General features: G+C 32.1%; 2 protein-coding genes across 2 annotated transcripts; one reads left to right on the forward strand and one right to left on the reverse strand.

Moving 5' to 3' along the window:
• The first annotated feature begins 3064 nt into the window (after positions 1-3064).
• On the forward strand, positions 3065-5675 carry LOC134692021 (complement C1q tumor necrosis factor-related protein 3-like). Its single transcript, XM_063552364.1, has 2 exons — positions 3065-3269; positions 5187-5675. The coding sequence occupies exons 1-2, from the start codon at positions 3155-3157 to the stop codon at positions 5621-5623; spliced, it is 552 nt and encodes a 183-aa protein (XP_063408434.1). The 5' UTR covers positions 3065-3154; the 3' UTR covers positions 5624-5675.
• A 4816-nt stretch (positions 5676-10491) lies between these two features.
• Positions 10492-12835, reverse strand: LOC134692425 (uncharacterized). The gene is made up of 4 exons (XM_063552876.1): positions 12736-12835; positions 12132-12263; positions 11264-11380; positions 10492-10619 (listed from the first exon to the last, which is right to left on the reverse strand). Exons 1-4 carry the CDS (start codon positions 12785-12787, stop codon positions 10492-10494), a joined length of 429 nt encoding a protein of 142 aa, XP_063408946.1. The 5' UTR covers positions 12788-12835.
• Positions 12836-21546: the final 8711 nt, after the last annotated feature.

A 21546-nucleotide genomic window follows, 5' to 3' on the forward strand; every position in this document is an offset into this window, starting at 1 on the left:
ACCATGGTGGGTATAGTTGTCTCAATGACAATCATATAACATTTCCTTATGTTTATATATCAACAAGCTCTAGTGTTGAATTTATGAAAGAGTGAAAAGCTGCAAATAATCTTTCTAATCGGTGTTTCGAATAAGCATCAATTCACGCTTTGACATCACATGAACACATTTGAGGTGGTTTGTTTTTCAAATTTAACAATTATAGTTATTCCTTTTTTTAAGATGTAAATCATAAATTAGTTTTATCGTCTTACAGTACATGTGTGTATATATATTTTCAGAGGAAACTATTTAGTTGTAACGAAATCGCACTTTGACAAACGCTTTCACATAGTAGCATTTGATGGCCAGAAACTTTTTGATATAAACCTGCAAGATGATTATGTAAATGCTATACAGCCGGGTAAAATCTATCAATTTAAAGTTGTGTATCATCGTAATCCAACTTCAATCGCAGCAAAGACAATTAGTGTACAAGGACAGCCAAAACCAATTAAAATGCCTCCATTTGGAATGTTCAGTGCGCTCGGAAAATTGGCTTACACTGCTATTCATGATATGTTTAATTTGTCACCCGAAGAACCATATCTAGACGTCGGAAGTAATATCCCTCCGCCAAAAGCATATCTTTGCCAAGGAGACTGCATAAAGAAACAGCTAATGTCTGATGGCAACACGAGATGTCTTATTAGAATAAATAGTCGGGAAATGAACCTGCAGTATGCTGGATATGGCATAAATGGTGTCCATTTAGATAGCTTTGATGGATTACCAATCGAGTATGATCCAAACTTAGCATGGCGCACATATACACTCATATTCCTTGTAGCAGATTCAATCACCGGCTCATGGTATGGACCAAGAAATTACATCATTGTGGCTGCATTATTTTAGTTTTCAAAACATCGAGGAAAATATCTAGATATTTTAATTCATTTAATGAAAAAGTTATTATTCAAATGATTTGCATTGATATATTCATAATTATATTTATTACTCTTATTGATAAAAAATACTGTAAGGCACAACATGTTTGTCTTGTCAAGGAACCATTATTCTTGTGATAAAAACTGTCCCCATCAGACATTTCGCTTTCTGTCAAACCTACTTAAATACTGTTAAATACAAAGGCAAGGCGACCTATGTGGTGTTAGGACGTTCTGAAAAATGGCATGGAATAATTGATAATAAAAATGCTACTTATAGAGACCAAAGGACAAAAATGTGAACGTACAATTACAGGTCATCGTATGACCTTTAACATTGAACAAAACATAGACCGTATATTAAGTACAAGGTTCTTGTAGGACAAAATGTGCAACTATTCAAAAGATAAATAGAATTGAGAATGGAAATGGAGAATGTGCCAAAGAGACAACAACCCGTCCATAGAAAAAACAACAACAGAAGGTCACAAACAGGTCTTCAATGTAGCGAGAAATTTCCGAACCCGGAGGCGTCCTACAGCTGGCCCCTAACAAATATATAATAGTTTAGTGATAATGAATGCCATACTAAACTCCAGATTGTACACAAGAAACTAAAATTAAAATAATACAAGACTAACAAAGACCAGAGGCTCCTGACTTGGGACAGGCGGAAATATGCGGCATATTTTACACACTTATGCATCTATCGATTTGCACAGATTAATATACAGCTACCATACTACACTTAGCCTAGCAGACATTCATAAAAAATAATACCGTTGCATTTTGCAATTAAACTGCAGTCTTAATCATTTTTGTAAAATTAATTGCAAAACGTTGTTTTATTCGAATTCACAATATTTTAATGATTCAGAGATACAACAAATGACTGGAAACTCGTATTTTCCCCAAATATGCCTGTATTTAAGTTTAGTTTTGGCCAATTTTCGTCTGGGAGTTTGGGGAAAGAAATGGTAGTTTGGGGGAATTGTGAGTTTGAGGGAAATGGGAGAAGCCATGATGGAAGTGGAAGAATGGGGATTAAAGCGAAGTGGGAATCAGGTACTCCCCTATCCCCAGCTAGTTTAATACTGACAATTCATTTGTGGTGGGAGGGGAGGATTTTAATTTTTATCAAATCATTTGATTCCAAATTTCTTAAAAAAGGGAAGTGAAAATAATGGTTCACTTGTTTCCATAGCAAATTAGGATAAAAATAAAATTCAACATTGTGTTTCTTTTTTTTTTTTTTTCTTTTTTTTTCTGTATGAATAGAATAAAAAACATTTTATTCGGGTGCTCGTAGTGCTTTTTTGGATTTAACTTCATAAGGAACAGTCAACTCGAACGTTTGAAAGCGTTTTAATAACTGAACATACGAAGAGCTACATGGCCAAAAGGGAATAAACATTGGCCAAATTCACAAAAGGTGTGACGGAGTTGGAATCTTAGTTCCGTAGAATTTCCTAATTTATCAACGGAAATTTAATAAAATTGAGAATGGAAATGGGGAATGTGTCAAAGAGACAACAACCAGAACATTTTGTTAACCATCATGTCAAGACACTCGATGAAATTAACAGTTTGTCTGATTTGTTTTTTGATTCAAGTCGAAAAAAACAATGTCCGGCCATTCCCACAAAATATGAATGGTTGATGCCTTCGCAATGTGGATATAGAATAAAATAAAATAAGATATTTATAGTTAAGCGGATTCCACTGTACCCTCGCAGCTCTCGAGTGGTGATCCGTAAACGAGGGGATGCATACAGTTATAAGCAATTATTTTCAAGTTTTAGACATGTTACGAAAAGGTAAAATTGTTGTACTATATATGCATGAGATATTTGCCACTGGACATTAAGCAATCACCAATCAATAGACCCAATCTTTATTAAGTTTCTTTTTTATATTGATCAAATTTGATATCATTATTTCGTTAAGTTATCAACCTTATAAATGTTATTTAAAACGGTCACCGTAATTATGTAAACACGCAGAAAAATACGTTGTATTCTGTCAAACTTGTCGGAAAAAACAAATGTCGGAAGGACGTTCAAGTTGTCCCGCTTTCCGCCATGTGCTATATTATAATGATGATGATAGGTATTAACGTTCGGATATCCTTCTGCATTGCGGTGCTATATAATTACACACATCTTGGCTTTTGTTCATTTTCATGTTTGGATTTTTAATTGTCACCAGTACATTTTAGAGGTCTAGGCATGAACCTGTTTACAGTGCTTGTCGTTTTGGTAGCAGTTATCTGTTGCAATAGTCCTTGTTTTGGTAGAGACATTATCAAAAGCAGGAACGAACATCTTCTCTTTAGCCAAGTTGGTATGTATACTATTTATAACAGATTTGTATTTTGTCAAAAATTATATGCCAATGAAGATATTTTGAAGTAGAATATAATAGAATATTTTTATTCTCCAAATTAGGGCCCCAGGCGGGCATTTAGCATACAAACGGAATTGCACACAGATACCCTATATATTTTGAAAATATGTTTTGCATTATTGTGTAAAATGTCGGTAGCAGTCAATGATTAACACCCCCTAATATTGTACCAGGGTTGCGTTCAATATAGTAGCAGCTAAATAGGTCTACGTAGACTTTTGACTACGAACACATGTAGCTAGCCTCGCTGCTATCTTCTTCTTGTTCCGAATACGAGAGTAGACTAGGTAGGAGTGTTTAACTTCCCGTAACTTGTGTGCTATGTACCTATGGACTTAATCTAAAATTAATATAACAAAGAAAAATAAATAACTATAACATATATTCATTGTGTACAGTGGCTTTATAGTTTAATAAGTTTTTGTGGATCCTTCAAGTGTTAGAGTGGATATGCCACTTTTGAAGGATTCCAGGGTGTCAGACATACCTATTGCTTCATGTAGTGAATTCCAGTCAGAAATAGTGCGAGGATAAAATGAAAAATTATAGAAATCTTTATTTGTTGATATTTGCCCAAATTTATGTTTCCCCTAGTACGTCTATCAGATATTGTTTAATTGTCATAAGAACTTCAACTACCCCCCTCCCCCCCCCCCCAATTTATTTATGTTTTCAACGCCATCGATCGCTTTTTTTTCTATAAAGATATATTTAGCAGCTAGTCTAGCAACACGTTCAATAGTCAAAAATCTGTGTAGCCCTATGCAGCTGCTACGATATTGAACGCAACCCTATACAGATGTTTATAGATTATCATTGATCATCTCAACGAGATTGATGTTCTCGATCGAGCCGAGACGGCGAAAGCGAGAAAAGCAGTCGCGAGTTGAAATGACCAATGATAATCTGCTTATCGCTATTTTACCTATGACGACGTTGTTAATTTCATGTCAATTTCATTAGCAAAGCCACGTGCCTCCTGAGTTTCAAGCGATAATTTTCAATCTCAAGCGAGTAGCATAAAATGAAAAATTATCACAAAACAAAAATCAAAGGAGAAATGCACAAAATAGCGATAAATATGTTTATACCTTTTTCTATTGGTCACCAGTTTAATTCTGGTTTAATTAGATTTCACTGAGCCCCTTAGGGAACGATCGTTTAACTTCAACAGATGGGGGTTATGTTGGTTTTTTTTGTAAAAAAAAATATTCTGTTCAAGCAAAATTAATGATAAAAAAAAAATATTTTAAATCTCGATTTTCCCCTTAGTGTCAAATTTTTAAGATTTTTATTTTTTATTTTAGCGTTGAAAAATTATATAAAATCGTTCGCGTTACTCCCTTAGAGGAGTATGCGATCTTAATCGTAGTTCGATTATTTTGTGCAAAATAATTGCATTACAAATTAATCGAAAACTATCGTTTAAACGTATTTGGAAGATCTCAGTTTTTCTTAATCATATATGAAAAATAAGATGAGTATTTTTTGGTTTGTTTTATTGTTCTTACTGGTTACCTGCTCTGGTAACTATGTAAACTTAACTTTCCAAAAGATTTTATAAGATCATCAAATAATAAAAAAAAGAATTATACTTTCAGACACCCAACATATATTTTTATGACTCAGAAAAAATTAAGTGCATTGAAATGCAGGGTTAATTTTCTACAACTGTCAAATTCAAGGGAATATCTTTTAGACCTACTTTCGTTTACAACCGGATGTGACGTACCATGATTTGGTGGTATTATACCTATATTGCCTGCGTTTTGATAAGGGACGACAAAACTTTGAATAATATGTTAAATTATATGTCATGTTCAATTTCATTTATACAAGTTTTGCTTCATGCAGGTTCTTATCTTCGTACCGGAAGACGTATTGTTGCATTCACTACAGAGTTGTCGATAGACACGAAACTAGGGACGAACCAGGCTGTGGTATATAACGAAGTTTTGCTTAACAAAGGAAACGCTTACAATCGCTTTCATGGTCATTTCACTGCACCTGTAAGAGGAATCTATCTATTATCAGCCAGTATGCTTGTTAAACAAGTTGGAAAGCATATATTATTAGATATGGTCCACAATGGTGTCACAATTGCTGTGTTAAGATCGGGAAGCTATTATAACACACAGTCGTCTAGGAGTTTCCCAGTTATGTTACAACGAGGTGATCAAGTATGGATGCGAACATCTTCAGTTGCAGCATCTTCCGTTGGTTACACTTTAATAGGAAAAGCTCATTCTATGTATAACTCATTCTCTGGTGTTCTCTTGAATAAGTTTTGATGGTTTTGTGCTGCTTTACTCACATTATATTAAATAAAATTAGTATACATTACTACTTCTATTACAGCCATTACTTTTACTGCTGTAACTAATATTACTGCTGCTACTAATAATAAAGAGATTCAAGTACTAGTATACTGAAATAAACTTACTTAAATAATACTAAATTTCAGCATCTTAAATGCGAACTATAGACACTTAACTCCTAAAAAAAAGTCCAGCTGAATTAGATATGTATATCTATTTCGAAATGTGTGTAATACAATACATAAAAAATGGAAAACAACACGTTTCAATTAATGCTTCAAGAGTCAACTACTGAACATTATCGGGTCACTGAACCAATGCGCTCAATTGTTGGATTTGTCCTTGATGGAGCAGGATCTGTTTTTTCTTACGGATCATGTGTGGTTGCTTCCAGATTTGTTGGTTATGCTATTAATTTAGTTTCCAGAATAGCATTGGTGTCATTTTCTTTTCACTTTAAATCCAGTCAAGAGTCTTGTTATGAAAATTTACATGAACGATGTCTTATTAATTCGAAGATTTTTTGGGGTTACAAAATTGACGTGTACCAACCAACATATTTTTACAGGAATAAAACTACCGCCCCCAATGAAATGTACATATACTGCTGACCCTCCCGGCCCGGGGCACATGCATTCATCCCTTTAGCTTTGTTGCTAAATTTTTGTTGCTTTATCTTCAACATTCTATGTAGCGTTTTGTGGACTCTTTTGTTCTTAGATGATTTTGGCTATGATTGATTCGTCGCGGCAGCATTTGTTTCTACCATCATTGTTTATGGACTAAAATGAGTATTTTAACTTTTCAGTTTTTCTTTGTATAGTTCACCTTGTAGTGTTTTATAAAATGTAATTATCCTTTATTTCATTTCACTGATATTTTCTTTTTCGACTGAAGTTTACACTAGCATGGCTGTGATTAATAGGCGATAAAGTGTGTAAGACACAGTGATTCAATCCGTGTTGGTGGTCGATTGCGTTTATTTTAACACCGAAGACGTTATAATATTTGCACTGTCAATATTGAAACCATTATTTACACCTTTCAATTCGAGAAGGCCAAGAAAAAAGTTGATAGATGTGCTGTTAATCCATCTGAGAATGTTGTGTTTTGTGTACTGGTTTTTTTGTTGTCTTTTTTTAATTTGAATGTACCTTTGGTGTCAAAATTCAGAAATCGATTGAGAAAAAATAAAAATCTGGGTTACAAACTTAAACTGAGGGAAATACATCAAATATAAGAGGAGAACTACGACACAACCGAAACACAACATAAAATGTAACACACACAGAAACGAACTATGATATAGCAATGACCATTTTCCGGAATTGGTACAGGACATTTTAATAAAAGAAAAATGGTGGGTTGAACCTGGTTAGTGGCATGCCAAACTTTCCGCTTTAACGGCAAGCAATGATATTATTACATGCTAGGACTACAATACAAATAAATGCTGAAAAAATCCTTAATGATGGTCAAGTAAAAAATATGTTACGGTACAACTATACGTACAAAATTCAGTCGTACTAAATTTACGTTAAGTACAAAATTACAATTGTTGCTCAGCCTTTGGTTTTCTATGTTGTGTCTTCTGTGCTATTGGTATATGTAAAAAAGAAGATGTGGTATGATTGCCAATGAGACAACTATCCACAAAAAGACCAAAATGACACAAACATTAACAACTATAGGTCACCGTACGGCCTGTTTATCTTTTTTTTTTTTTTTTGTTCAGCCATGGCTTTATCAGTTTATTTCCAATCTATGAATTTGACTGTCCTCTGATATCTTTCGTCCCTCTTTTTGAAGCCGTGCAATACCGATTTACAAGTGAGAGGTTTAGCGCTATAAACCCAGGTTCAATCCACCATTTTCTACATGTGAAACTGACTGTACCAAGTCAGGAATATGACAGTTGTTGTCTATTCGTTTTTGATGTGTGTTGTCATTTGATTTAGCTATGTGATTATGGACTTTCCGATTGAATTTTCCTCAAAGTTCAGTGTTTTTGTGATTTCACTTTTTACAAGAGGGTAGAAACGTACAATACAAGTGTAGGTTAAATCTTCGTAGTGTACATGTAAAACATTTCTTGATTTTCCCTTGTATAATATTTTAAACATCTATTTTTGTTGTGTGCTGTGTGTTTATATTAATAACATTTTATTGTTGGAAGATTTTTATTTAATGCCTCAGTTACAAAACTGTTGAACTAAGATTTCGAATTCAGCATGTTCATCTTATTATATTTTGAATTCATATAATATATAATGTTTATGTTAAGCAGCAACTTATCAATGATTGATTGCTGTCTTAATTTATTATAAACAAAACGTCGTTTTCTACGTTTTGTTTAAAATAAATTGCTCATGTACTTTGTCTATAGAGTTTCTGTCTTTATGTCATTTTGTTTTTCTTGTTGCTATGGTTTTGGTTTTTTTTATAAAGTGATTAAGATTAAAACATAATGTTGACTGGTGAACCCGAATGTCTGACCTTTTTACCTACTAGTATTATAAAAAAGAAAAGATGTGGTATAATTACCAATGAGACAACTCTCCAGAAGATATCAAATAACACAGATATTGACAATTAAACGTCACCGGACGGCCTTCAATAATGAACAAAACCCATAACGCAGATTCAGTTAAAAAAGGCCCATATATAACAAATGTAAAACAATTCAAACGAGTAAACTAACGGCCTAATTTATTTACAAAAATGAACAAAAAACAAATAAGAAACTCATTTACAAACGACAACCACTGAATTACAGGCCCCTGACTTAGGACAGGCACATACATAAAGAATGTGGTGGGGTTAAATATGTTAGTGGGATCCAAACTTACTCATAACCTGGGACAATGGTGTAATAGCACATCATTAGAACGAACTATACAAATCAGTTGAAAAAGACTCATCAGATTGACACAAATAGAAATAAGTCTTCTTTTTTTTTGCTCACATTTTGTTGTAAATATAATCGAATAATGTATGACTATCATTTCATTTTAGGTTTATCTAGCTCAAAACCAGGTTTAATCCATCATTTTCTACATTTGGAAACGCCTGCACTAGGTCAAAATAAAGACAGTGGTTTTCCATTCGTTTAATGTGTTTCAATAGATAGTTCCATGTCAATTGTTCAACTATATACGTATGGTACGTTAAGAATTTCTAAAGGAAAAGAACATTGACGTATAGTACGTTGGGAATGTCTGAAGAAAAATAACATTGAGGTATAGTACGTTGGGAATGTCTGAAGGAAAAGAACATTGACGTATAGTACGTTCGGAATGTCTGAAGAAAAAGAACTGGCTCGACTATGATAAAACATTTTTGCTAGTTTACATGTATGTGCTATCGAACCCACTTCGTTTTGGTTGACACTGTCAACTAATAGAATTTGAAGCATGACATGCTAGTTTTGACTTTAGTAACTATGCATTAGGTGAAACTTTATGTACATATCATTGTGCGATGTGGCGATATTTCATTGGTCAATCAAAACATTTGTATTGTTCATAACAAGGTACAAACATTAAACCAGCGCCTGCATATGGATTTAATATCAAATTTAACATTAAACAGTTTATATGGTATATTTTTGAGCTGTCAAAAAAGGTTATGAACCCCAAATAGCAGTGTAAATGCGTCGGTTATTTGCATAGTATATTTTACACTAAACGTTAAGCAAGCAACATTTTTATCATTTACAACAATTATTCATTATCATTTTATCACTGATAATGACTGTTCAGTTATAAAAAAGGGCATTCTTAACAATAGTTTAGTGTCCTCATTCGTCAACTAAACCGATCATATAAGACAGAATATGTGTTTTAAGGAATTTAACTTTTTATTAACCAACAAGACGGACACAATACAATTAATACATTTTCTTTGACGTCTTAGATATGGACAGTTGAACAACAAACACATTATAAGTAACAGTAATTTCCCACAATTTTGTGGGTTTTAATGAATCCTGCGTCTGTTGTAAGCAAAGATAATAAATGAAACTAAGCAAAATGACAATAATCAACCTACATTAACAGAGGATTGCACCGATAATTTTATGTATGATAATATCAACTGTTTAAAGACATACAAGACTAATAAAGGCCATAGTTTCCTGACTTGAGAAAAACTGCGGCCGGGTTAAACATGTTTAGTGCGATCGCAACAATTCCCCTATCGAAAAATAAACACACAGCACAATACACAGTAAAGCTTAGTTCAAAAGAAGTCCGATTCTACAATATGTATCAAAAGAAACTTAGCAAAATGATAATGATACATAAATTAACAACAAAGGACTTCTAGCCGTTACTGACATACTAGCTTCAGAACTCAACTAAACCGATCGAAACATTATGTCTTCATCATATGGAAATCAAGCATACTGTTGATTATTATTCGTCTGATACCAATTTTCGTGGATTTCGTTAGTAAAGGCGAACCACGATATTAAATGTTCAACGAATGGCAATTTTCCTATAAGATTGTATGCAAACAATGGCAAATCTACGACATTAAATATCCATGAACATGTGATAATTGGTATCAGTAAACTTACTGACCTTCACATGCAACACATTTTTCCTTCTTGGCACTTCATTGACACCTGAGTTTCATACATATTGCACGATTCTTTACAGCTTAGCCACTTAGTGTCACTGCAAAGCGGATCTGTAAATTGAAAATGTATACTGTCGTTTACCTTTATTTAATAAAATCTCATTTGAATGGATCTCCTAAATATACCGTTGAAATTGACCTCTTTATATTTAACTTTAATTTAACTGTTAATATAATTTCTAAAGTGGTTCATATTGTCCTCATTCTTTTGCATCATGATCTTTCTTTTGAATTTGTTGAGATCCTTGTGTTGATGTTTTAAAACGTTCGGTTATTTTAGTTCCCATGTATTTTGGCTCAGGAGAATTTGTAAAGACTTCTGGAGACACTTTTCGTGTTATATATATAATATTAATTGTCAACATCTTTGTTGTTGTAATTTTCTTGTTTTTTTTAATTAAACACGTGTTTCTTTAAACCACTGTTTCAGTATGAATGTACTTTTTGTTATGTTTTGATTTAAGTCTATATAATTTATCATATGGTATTCTATGTTTCAAATATATAGTTGGCATTCATGTATCATTTTTCAACGTTTGTATTTTTAAATATTTTGAATAAGAGCATAATTGAAGAGGCGGTAATTGTCCAATTGCACATCTGATGAAGTAGAATATATTGAAGCTGTAAATTGGAACACACTGGATGATTTTCAGGTACATACACGTTATCGTTGTATCAATCTGTGCTTTTATGTATTTCTATTGATTCATATTATACGTTGGGTACAAATTTTGGTGAATTTCGTTGGTACAGGTAATCCACGAAATTAGATGTCCAACGAATGAGAAATTTTCTTTCGGCTTGTATGCAAACCTCGACAAAACCACGAAATTAAATTTCAACGAACATACAAGTTTTCTTTCGTCAACGAAAATTGCTACTCACGAAAATAAATGAATCACCAGTTATTGAACGAAACGAATGTAAATAATATATAATTTATCTTTCTCGTTTCTCAGTGTTATTTACCTTCGGATGGTGTACAACAGACTTTGTCCCCACAACAACCAGTAGGGTCAACGGTGCCGAAGCATTCATCACACAAAGAGTCACTGGCAATACAATATGAACCTTCTAGGCACGTATCTAGATTTAAAAAAATATAGTAAAAGCTTATTCAATAAAAATCAAAATAAAGGCAACAATTGTATACCATTGTTTGAAAGTCATAAATCGATTGAGACAAAAACAAATCCTGGTCACAAACTAAATAGGAAATGCTAATAGTTTTCAAAAACACCTTCCAATATAACAAAATAGCACTGTGCTTTTAACAAACAAATAATCGCGATCTATTTATTTTTGTGACTCTTACAAACAGATACAATAGTTAAACTCGAAGAAATTAAGATTGTATCTTAAATAAATGCACAAACTGAATAAGAAAATCACATAGAAATTAGTATACAGTCGGCCAAAAGGAATAAATCCGAGATAACAAACTGATTTATAATTATTGTTGTTAAACAACGAATATTAATTTTAGCCTTATTCAATGATGAACTTCGATGGGAACGACCACTATTTGAATATCTTATCAATTTTAAACAATCCTACAAATGAACAGGCATTGCAGGATGAAATGTTTCATTTCTAGATTCAAAAAACAAATCATTATTTCATTGCATCTTTTTCACCACTACGATGCGGTGCAAAATGTAAACTTTAACATGCAACTTGTAGTATAAATTAGGTGTGTAATACATTAATGGATTGTTCATCGATCATGATCATGTATTTATTCACCCAACTGTAGTACACATGTATATGTCGTAGAATATACTAAAAAAGTCATGTATTATGTTGTGACCATAATTAAATTGATAAGGGTACTAACCAGAGCACATGCAACACGCTTTTGCCCGGTGACATTTTACTCTAAGTTTTTCCTGTTCGCCTCCAGTTGAAGGACAGTCATAGGAATCGGAACATTTCCCTCCACGTTTAGTACATCCATAGTTAGCACCGACTTTTATGAAAAAAAATAATGTCAATTATCCTTTGGCCAGATAAAACCAATTTAGATTTTTTGTATGATTTTCACAAAAATACTTTTAAATATACAAAAAATAAAATCTGTTAAAAAAAACCCGAGATGTGACAAATAGTAAACTATTAGCTCATTTTTTCCCTTCTGTTATTTTCTCTTACCAAAAAAAACAACTGTCACGAATTGAACAAGCAAACATAGAAATTTATAAAAAAAAAAAAGTGAGACCATTTTTACTTTAGACGCTGACACTCGATCAATCGTCAGCAATAAAGAAAGAGAAAAAAAAATATATATAACTTTGAACCTTTACATTTTAGCTGACAAGTACATAGTATTTGATTATTTTTAACATGAAATTATGTAAAATAAATCAAAAATATTATATAAAAATATTCTTTATTTCAAAATAAAAAAACACATTTACAGTTTTAAACTAGTTCTAACTTACCTGTTGTAAAAACAACAAAGATGACGAAAATCGAAAAAGTGCGAACTGCCATTTTGATGAAGATTGTTCTCTGTTAATGTTTTTTTACCAAAGTCTTGAATTACACTACTTTCCTTAGCTTAAGGTAACTTACTTTGACTTTGATTCTATTGTATCATATATTCACTTTATATATGTACCGATAAAAATCACACCTTTTTAATTAGATTTTATCAACCGATGATGTGCCATCTGTATTGGTGATTGTTCGTTTAATTGCAAAATTATTAAGAATCCTACTTAAACTTTAAAAAAAAATCAAAGATTAAGATTAGTCAAAAACTATGCAGTTGAATAATTACTTCGTAGCTGAAAGGAGTTAGTCCAGTAAGACCCATTTTTGGCCCCAAAATATGGCAGTTTTACAAAATTGTTAAAATGTAAACTTTTAGTTATTTATTGGAAAGTAGAATGGTTCTTCTACATACATATGGGCTGTTTTTGACAATACAATGCACATATGTTGGGTACTAGCACCATTAAGTCATGCTAAATTACTGAAATCTTTACAATTCCAGCATTTTACTTAAATTTTAGACGGTTTCCGTGTAAAACGAAAGTGGCCGTATTCGTGTTCATCCAAAATATTGTAATGTAAGTTGTATTTGATGATAATACATAACATATATAAAGATTGAGGATGAACACGGATGCGGCCACGTTCGTTTTTGATAAAAAAAAAAAAAAACATCTGAAAAGTGACATTTTTTCGCATATTTGGTAGATTTTTCATATTTGAGCTTGAATCGGATCGTTTTTAATGACGACATAAATTAAAATCTTTCACATAAATTTATTGAATCATATGAAAAAGACACTTAAGTGTTTAAAAAGTAGTCAAAATCTTTCGTCAGAGGAAACTGAAATTTGAGGCCAAAATCGGTCCTTACTGGACCTACTCCTTTCTTCATGTTATTTCATATGTTTATTCATACCTCTATAACTTTCTTTTTAAATTTCTAAATTATATTTTGTAATAGTAATGAGAATAATATGCGGAAAAAACGTGTGACCGTTCCAATTTGCTGAAAATTACACCTTTTAAAAAAATTTATGACGATAATTTAATCGCTTATCGACTGCAGTACTTTTGCGCCAATCTTTAGGGTGAACCAATCGCTTCAAATATTTTTTTAAAATGTATCAGTTGCGCCAATAAACAGATTATTTGTCTGCGCCAATGTGCCTATACTCATATGTTACATATATAAGATTTCTAGATACACTATGGTACCCTATAAAGAATAGTTTCTGGAAGACATGTTCCTTTTGTTGCAATATTTGTTACCATAAGAAGATATAAGAAGACAAAACTCTGTGGTTACCACCCATATGAACTGAAACACCATCAACTGCATCCAAAGTCATGTAATCAGCAATACAATAATCAAATGAGCTGTGGCAGAAAAGGACGATTATTTGAGCACAAACAGATTTCTCTCATCTTATCAATAGATGATAACTATTTATATGTTTTTAGAGTTAAGGGTCCATTTTCACTGAACCAGTACATATTTATTTTTTAGAGGCCAGCTTAGGACCATCTTCTGGTGTGGGATATGTTTTTGCTCCGTTGAAGACCCATTGTTGGCCTTCGGCTTTTTGAACGGCTTGTTTTCTCTATGGCATACTTGTATTCCCTATTTCCAGTCTCAATTTTATTTAGATATTCTTGAAAAAGTACACACATTATAATGGTTCCAACCCATATTAGCACAATCTGTTGAAGAAAACAGCATCTAAAAATCGATTTTGAATAAACAAAGCCTTAAGCAATTTTACCCCCACCCCCAAACTATTTGATTTAGTTAATTTGTTTTATCCTACATTGATCTTTTGATGTCGTCCCTAACAAGATATGTAATTTATTATGTACATACCTAATATGATCAATATGGTAAATGATCTGATATAAATGTACAAAGATTCCAATGTTATGATAAAAAAAAACCAGCAAAAACGGCTGTCTATGAATAACTCCTCACAAATACTAGGTTTAAAATAGGGTACGCAACTAAAAAAGGACTCATCAATAATGCTCGAATGAAAATAGATTTTAAAAAAGGCCACAAGAACGCTTAGTTGAAGCGAATTTAGGACCAAACATTCTGAAAAGGTTTATTAAAAGAAAGCTAAAGTATTTCGAAAGTTTCAAAGTTTGTTTTGTAACTTTGACCATATCAATGACAGTTTATGTCAAAATAGTGGTGTGAATTATTAGGTTTGTGATCTACTCGAGGAAGAAACCTGCACTACCAGTTGCAACGAAAGTGATTGTAAATAAACTCAAAACGTATACCACGGTTACAATTTTGTAGTGCGTGTCCTCTACAATAGACTCACCAGTGACGTTCGAATAAACAAAATACGAAGTTTAGAAGCATTGAAGGTAAATTACGAATTAAATGTTCTTTGATGTTATCCTTATAGCTCACATGTAACACTAAATTAATCTAAACGCTTCCTTAAAGTATACATGAATGTTTGCATAATAATTAGCTCCATTTTTATTCATCTAAACTGTAAAATATGATCAAAATAAACTGGGCCAATATCCCTTATACGCCTTGAAATGAAGAACACAACTACAAATTGAAATATGAAGACATTTTCGCAATGAAAAAGGATCCAGTCATGCTACTTATTTTAGTGATGACTGAGCTTAAGGGAGTTCGCTTCTTAGTTTCAAAATAATTAGTATATATTGATATGGGATTAATAAAGGAACCAAATGAGCGAAAACAATATATGGGTCCGTTTGCTTGTTTTCGAGATATAAGCAATTGAAATTTTGGCGGGAAAATGTTCTCTCTTGATTTTTCATAGCTTTGTCATTGACAAGTTTAAGTTCTCAAAATCTATTAAAAATAACGAAGAATTTATAAGACTTTTACAGATTGCTTATAAATACACATGTAAAAGATGTATAAAAAGAAAAATGGGGGTTAGTGGCAATTTATTAAAGGGATAAAAACCAGAGGATTTCGAAAATCTGAGCGAAATTCCAAAACATGACAAGCAAACATCCTTAAATATTTGAATAAATGATATGAAAAAACATTGACATATAAGGCCAGCCCCAAACTATTTTTAAAAATTTTGTAAAATCAAATGCCTCATCATATATATTTTTAAATAATTGTAGAGTTGCATATTGGTGTATTCACATGTTTAAACTGTGACACAACCCTTGACTCTCTTTTGCCAAATATCATTTTTTGAAGTCGATACATAATCAATGTATGTAAATTTGTTTATTTATGTATTTATATAACAAGAGCAACACGACGGGTGACACATGTGGAGCAGGATCTGTGTACCCTTCCGGAGCACATGAGATCCTCCCTAGTTTTTGGTGGGGGTCGTGTTGCTTATTTTCTACTTAATAATTTTCAATGTTGTGTCATGTGTGCTGTTGTTGTTAGTTTTGCTTAATACAAAAGGAAGTATCAGTTTCAACTGCGTGTTACAATTAACATTCTGAGATATCACTTATCATCATTATGTTGCTTTACTATCATTTTCCTTTTTCTTCCAAACTAATAAATTTGACTAATTTTCCTGTTATTTGTATGTTTTTGTTAACGAGCGTATTAAAGTATGTTATAGTTTCAAAAGAGAAGCGAAAGAGGGACATTTTAACTCATAAGTCGAACATAAACAGATCAAATATCATGCATTTGAATAAGTGTTTGTATGATACAATATTTATATAAACCGTAACTCAGAGAGTTTCAGTATTAGCCATATATACATTTTAATAAGAAATCTGTGCAGAAATGGCCGTCCTTTACCACCAATAGACTGAATTCAGAAGTTGATAGTGTTCATGCTGTGTGATCATTGAATTGAATACCTCGTTTACCTTTTTCTTAAACATTGCGTTGCCAGTTTTTGCCCCTGTGGTATCATTCATGATAATGCTTTTTGTTACACTATTATAAAGTTATAGATATAAAAAAGAGCTTTTAAATTAGCTTTAGATTGAAAGTTATATTGACTAAAATTGATTTGTCTCGTTTGATTTCATAAAGTTCTGATAAAATATTTACGCCGTTTGGCAACAATATAAAAATTTCAAAAAACTTGAACTACACACTGTATCCTTTAAATTTAATTGGATGTATAGGAGTTTGACAGGTTCTGCAAAAAGAATTCACCAACATTCCAACTGACTCCATTTTCAGAAAATGACATCTGTAACAAACATAAACTTTTAGCTACCGCTTTACAAGCAGAATCAAATACAATGAAAGTCCCAACTATGTATTTGCTTCCGAAGCTACACAAAACACCTTACAAATATACATTTATTTCGTCTTCAAGCCATTGTTCCACTACTAAATTGTCTATTCATCTTACCAGTACACTTGTTACAATTAAAAACCAGATAATAAATTGTTCAAATAAGGCCGTTGACAATAATAGAATCAATTACTTTTGGTGTGTCCAGAACTCTTTGAAAGTACTTGATAAATTGCATTGTTATATTGGTGATTTTGAATCTGTTCAAAGTTTTGATTTTCTACCCTATGTACCACATTGCCTCACATTCTCATTAAGAAAAAAATCACATACCTAATTAAATGGGCATTTATAAAGTCATTATGTGAGTATATATGTTCAAACTCTTTTATGTAATTTTTTAGTAGCAATAAACAAAAAAAACTATGTCAATTGGACATGATTTGATACTATATCTGCCTTTGAATTTTACTAGATAACATTTTTGTTAGCTTTGGAGATTCCGTATATCGTCAGGTCATCGTAATTCCAGCGGGGACTTACTGTGCACCACTTATTGCAGACCTTTTTTTGTATTGCTATTGAGTTACAATTTATGACAAAAATCAGCAAAGACCCATCGAAACAACATCTGATACACAAATTTAATAATACTTTTAGATTTTTGGATAATATTTTGGCTCTCAACAATGACGACTTCAGTATAAATACTAAAGAACTTTATCCTGATGAACTTACTTTAAATAAAGCTAATACTAACAATGACCACTGCCCTTTCCTCGATGTTGATATCTACATCATTAACGGAAAGGTTAATACTAAAATTTATGATAAAAGAGATAATTTTTCATTTCCTATCTTTAATTATCTATTTTAAGATGGTGACGTTCCCTTGTCACCATCTTACGGAGTTGATATATCTCAACTTGTACGATTTGCTTGTGTTTGTAACATTGTTTTAGATTTTAACGAGAGAAATTTATGTATAAGTGAAACATTATTACACCAGGGTGTTCGATATCACAAACTAGTCAAAACCTTTTCTCAATTTAATCATCGGTATAAGGACATCATTCTTATATATAGCTCAACATGCAGACATTTTATACGTTCAGGAATTTCACATCCAATTTTTTATGAAAACATTCTTTATAAAGCACAAAAATGTCAGTATTCATCTCAGAACCTCACAAAAACTTTGAATATACTTATTAAGAAGGGATATAGTTACGATACTATTGTCAGGTTATCAAAGGTTGCATATTTTGGGGTTAATATTGATTCACATATAGGGTATTTGCATCGGAACGTAACACATTTATTCAAAAAACAGTTGTTGGCATGACACGGTTATGTTTTTCTCATATATGTTATGATGGTATGATACTAAACCACTAACGGGAATGATTGTGCCTGATATTCATATGATGGAGACATAATCTTTCAATCAGTTTAATTGAAGTCTGGAGCTGGCATGTCAGTTAACTGCTAGTAATAAAAAGAAGATGTGGTATGATTTCCAATATGACAACTATCCACAAAGACCAAAATGACACAGACATTAACAACTAGTAGTCTGTTGTTATTTATGTATAATTGTCATTTTGTTTATTTTCTTAACTTACATCTTCTGACATCAGACTCGGACTTATCTTGAACTGAATTTTTTAATGTGATTTTTTATGCGTTTACTTTTCTACATTGGCTAGAGGCATAGGGGGAGGGTTGAGATCTCATAAATATGTTTAACCCCGCCACATGTTTGCGCCTGTCCCAAGTCACGAGCATCTGACCTTTGTTAGTCTAGTATTATTTCTAATTTTAGTTTCTTGTGTACAATTTGGAGTTTAGTATGGCGTTCATTATCACTGAACGAATTTTTTTTTTATTTAGGGGCCAGGTGAAGGACGCTGCATTGAAGACCTGTTGGTGACGTTCTGATGTTGTCTGTTCTATGGTCGGGTTGTTGTCTCTTTGACACTTTTCCCATTGCCATTCTTAATTTTACTAATTTGATCATTAGGAAGCTTAATATTTCCTTAACAAATGAACGCGATTAAACGTTCACTCCATTTTTACAGAAAATCTCCTTGAAGTATAATGCACCACCTTTAATATCTATGTCAAAGATCAATAAAACAATTTTCCATGAAGGAAAACGTAGATAGTTTTAGATGAATGAACTTTCCATCTGATATGTAGGTCAATTGAAGTGTAACTCTATACTACCGATCGGAAATTCTCGGATGAATCTTCTACTCTACATCCATCCACAACGAAACGGAATCAGCCGAGTTGTGACGAATGTTTATATAACTTTTTAATAGTCGTTGAGAAGTAGCATCACAACGTTATGATATTGAAGCAGTCTTTCAGTAGATATTTATCTTTATACATGTGGTTACCTTTGAAAATTACCAAAGATTTTTAATCATTATTCATAGAGCTCATTTGGATATATGATAACACAGCAATTTAATATATTGCAAGCACATCTGGTTTCTTATTTACGTTATATCTACACTTTGAAATATTCTAATTAACACAAAAATCATCAAAACAAAAAAAAGGCAATAAATATTTTCTTTCATTTTTTACATTAATAAGGCCGTTATTTTTCTCGTTAAAATTGTTTTACATTGTCTTATCGGGGCATTTTATAGCTGACTATGCGGTATGGGCTTTGATCATTGTTGGAGGCTGTACGGTGACCTAAAAGTGTTAATGTCTGTGTCATTTTGGTCTTGTGTGGATAGTTGTCTCATTGACAATCATACCACATCTTGTTTTTCATATTGAACATTCTCGCGTGAATCACGAAAGTATCTCAATTATAATTAAAAACAAGATGTTTGTTAATATTTGTTTTTTGCTTAAGGTATATCGTTGAAAACTGTTGGTGTGGTTAAGTTTTAATAAAATATATATTTGATTAATAATCCACTTATTTAATAAATTTACATAATTGCACAACTTAAATTTTGGCTCTCAATATCATGTACTTCTCTAATATTCTAAGTGTACTTATAAAAATGCATGGAATTTATCCACCATTATTTTAAAAACACGAAAAATAAACATTTGGCTAGAAGTTGAAATGGAAAAGGGTGTGACTCATAACACAATCAAAATGTTTTCTTGGCTCAATATTGTGTCAAAGTGATACGTTTTGCTGAATTTGTGACCAGATTTTGTTTCAAGACTTTAAAACTGTCTTACATTCATATATTCATTTAAACTTAGAATGAAATTCAAAACAGTGTGGCTGTGGCTATTGATTGACAGATTAAATTCATTCATTGACTGGGACATTTTACGTGAACGTTTGTACGTAACGACCACTGTTCACGACGTACCTACGATAGACATTTAAACTGTGGGGTCACCAAAAGTTTCTAAAGCCTTTTTTAATTATAAAATAATTCGAAAAATTATTCAGGAATAATCTTTATGTTTTGATTTATATAATTGATATAAATCAAAACATCGTGTTATTTCTGATTAATTATTCGAATTACTTTATTTCGGTGTTGAGAACCTTTGGTGACCCCTTAGTTTGAATGTCTTTTAAAAGTGCATGGTGAGCAGTTGTCGTTACATACAAACGTTCACCTAAATTGTCCTAGTCAATTGATGAATTTAATGTGTCAATCAATGGCCACAGCCACACTATTTTGAATTTCATTCTAGTTCAGCATTCAACTTTTGGATGGGGTTTCGATAAGCTATTATACTATTAACCGGATTTGTAATCACATGACCAAATCGACGGGTGCTACATGTGGTAAAGATCTGCTTACCCTTGTGCAGAACCTAAGATCACCCCTAGTTTTCGGTGGGGTTCGTGTTACTTAGTCTTTAGTTTTCTATGTTGTGTCTTGTGTAATATTATTTGTTTGTTTGGCTTTGTCTTTTATACCATGGCGTTGTCAGTTTATTTTAGACCTATGAGTTTGGATGTACCTCTGGAATATTTCGCCCCTCTTTGGTGATCTTGGAATAACTAAAGCAATGCATATACAAAACAAAAAGGAGAAAATATTTATACATTAGTTCTTGAATTTGTTAGTCATATATATTCTACCTATCATCACGCGGATTGTCTGATAGAAACAGCCGTCTTACTATTTCTAAATATTTTAATGTTTACAATAACTATTGCCTATCATAAAATCTAGAATTAATGATTCAATATAATTACACGTTTAATTTTAATACATATATAATCAAATATTAAATCTATGAACAAAATGTCTCCCTCTGAAATATATTGCTCTGGTGTGTCACAGCTTGGGAGTGTAAATTGAACGCAAAATATATTCATTTATAATAAAATGTACAATGTATTAATCTCCATTTTTAATATGTTGTTTTCTGCTTTTAACAACAATTTTTCTATACGGTCTATAGAACCATTTTTACTTTCGTTTGGTGTGTCTAATCTTTTGAATGTATACTGGATTTTCTATTTTAAGTTTTCCTATTGACTTCCCCTTTTTCAATTCGTAAGTAAATTCAGAAAATCTA

The sequence above is a fragment of the Mytilus trossulus genome, chromosome 12 (assembly GCF_036588685.1).
Source record: "Mytilus trossulus isolate FHL-02 chromosome 12, PNRI_Mtr1.1.1.hap1, whole genome shotgun sequence".
Lineage (NCBI taxonomy): Eukaryota > Metazoa > Mollusca > Bivalvia > Mytilida > Mytilidae > Mytilus > Mytilus trossulus.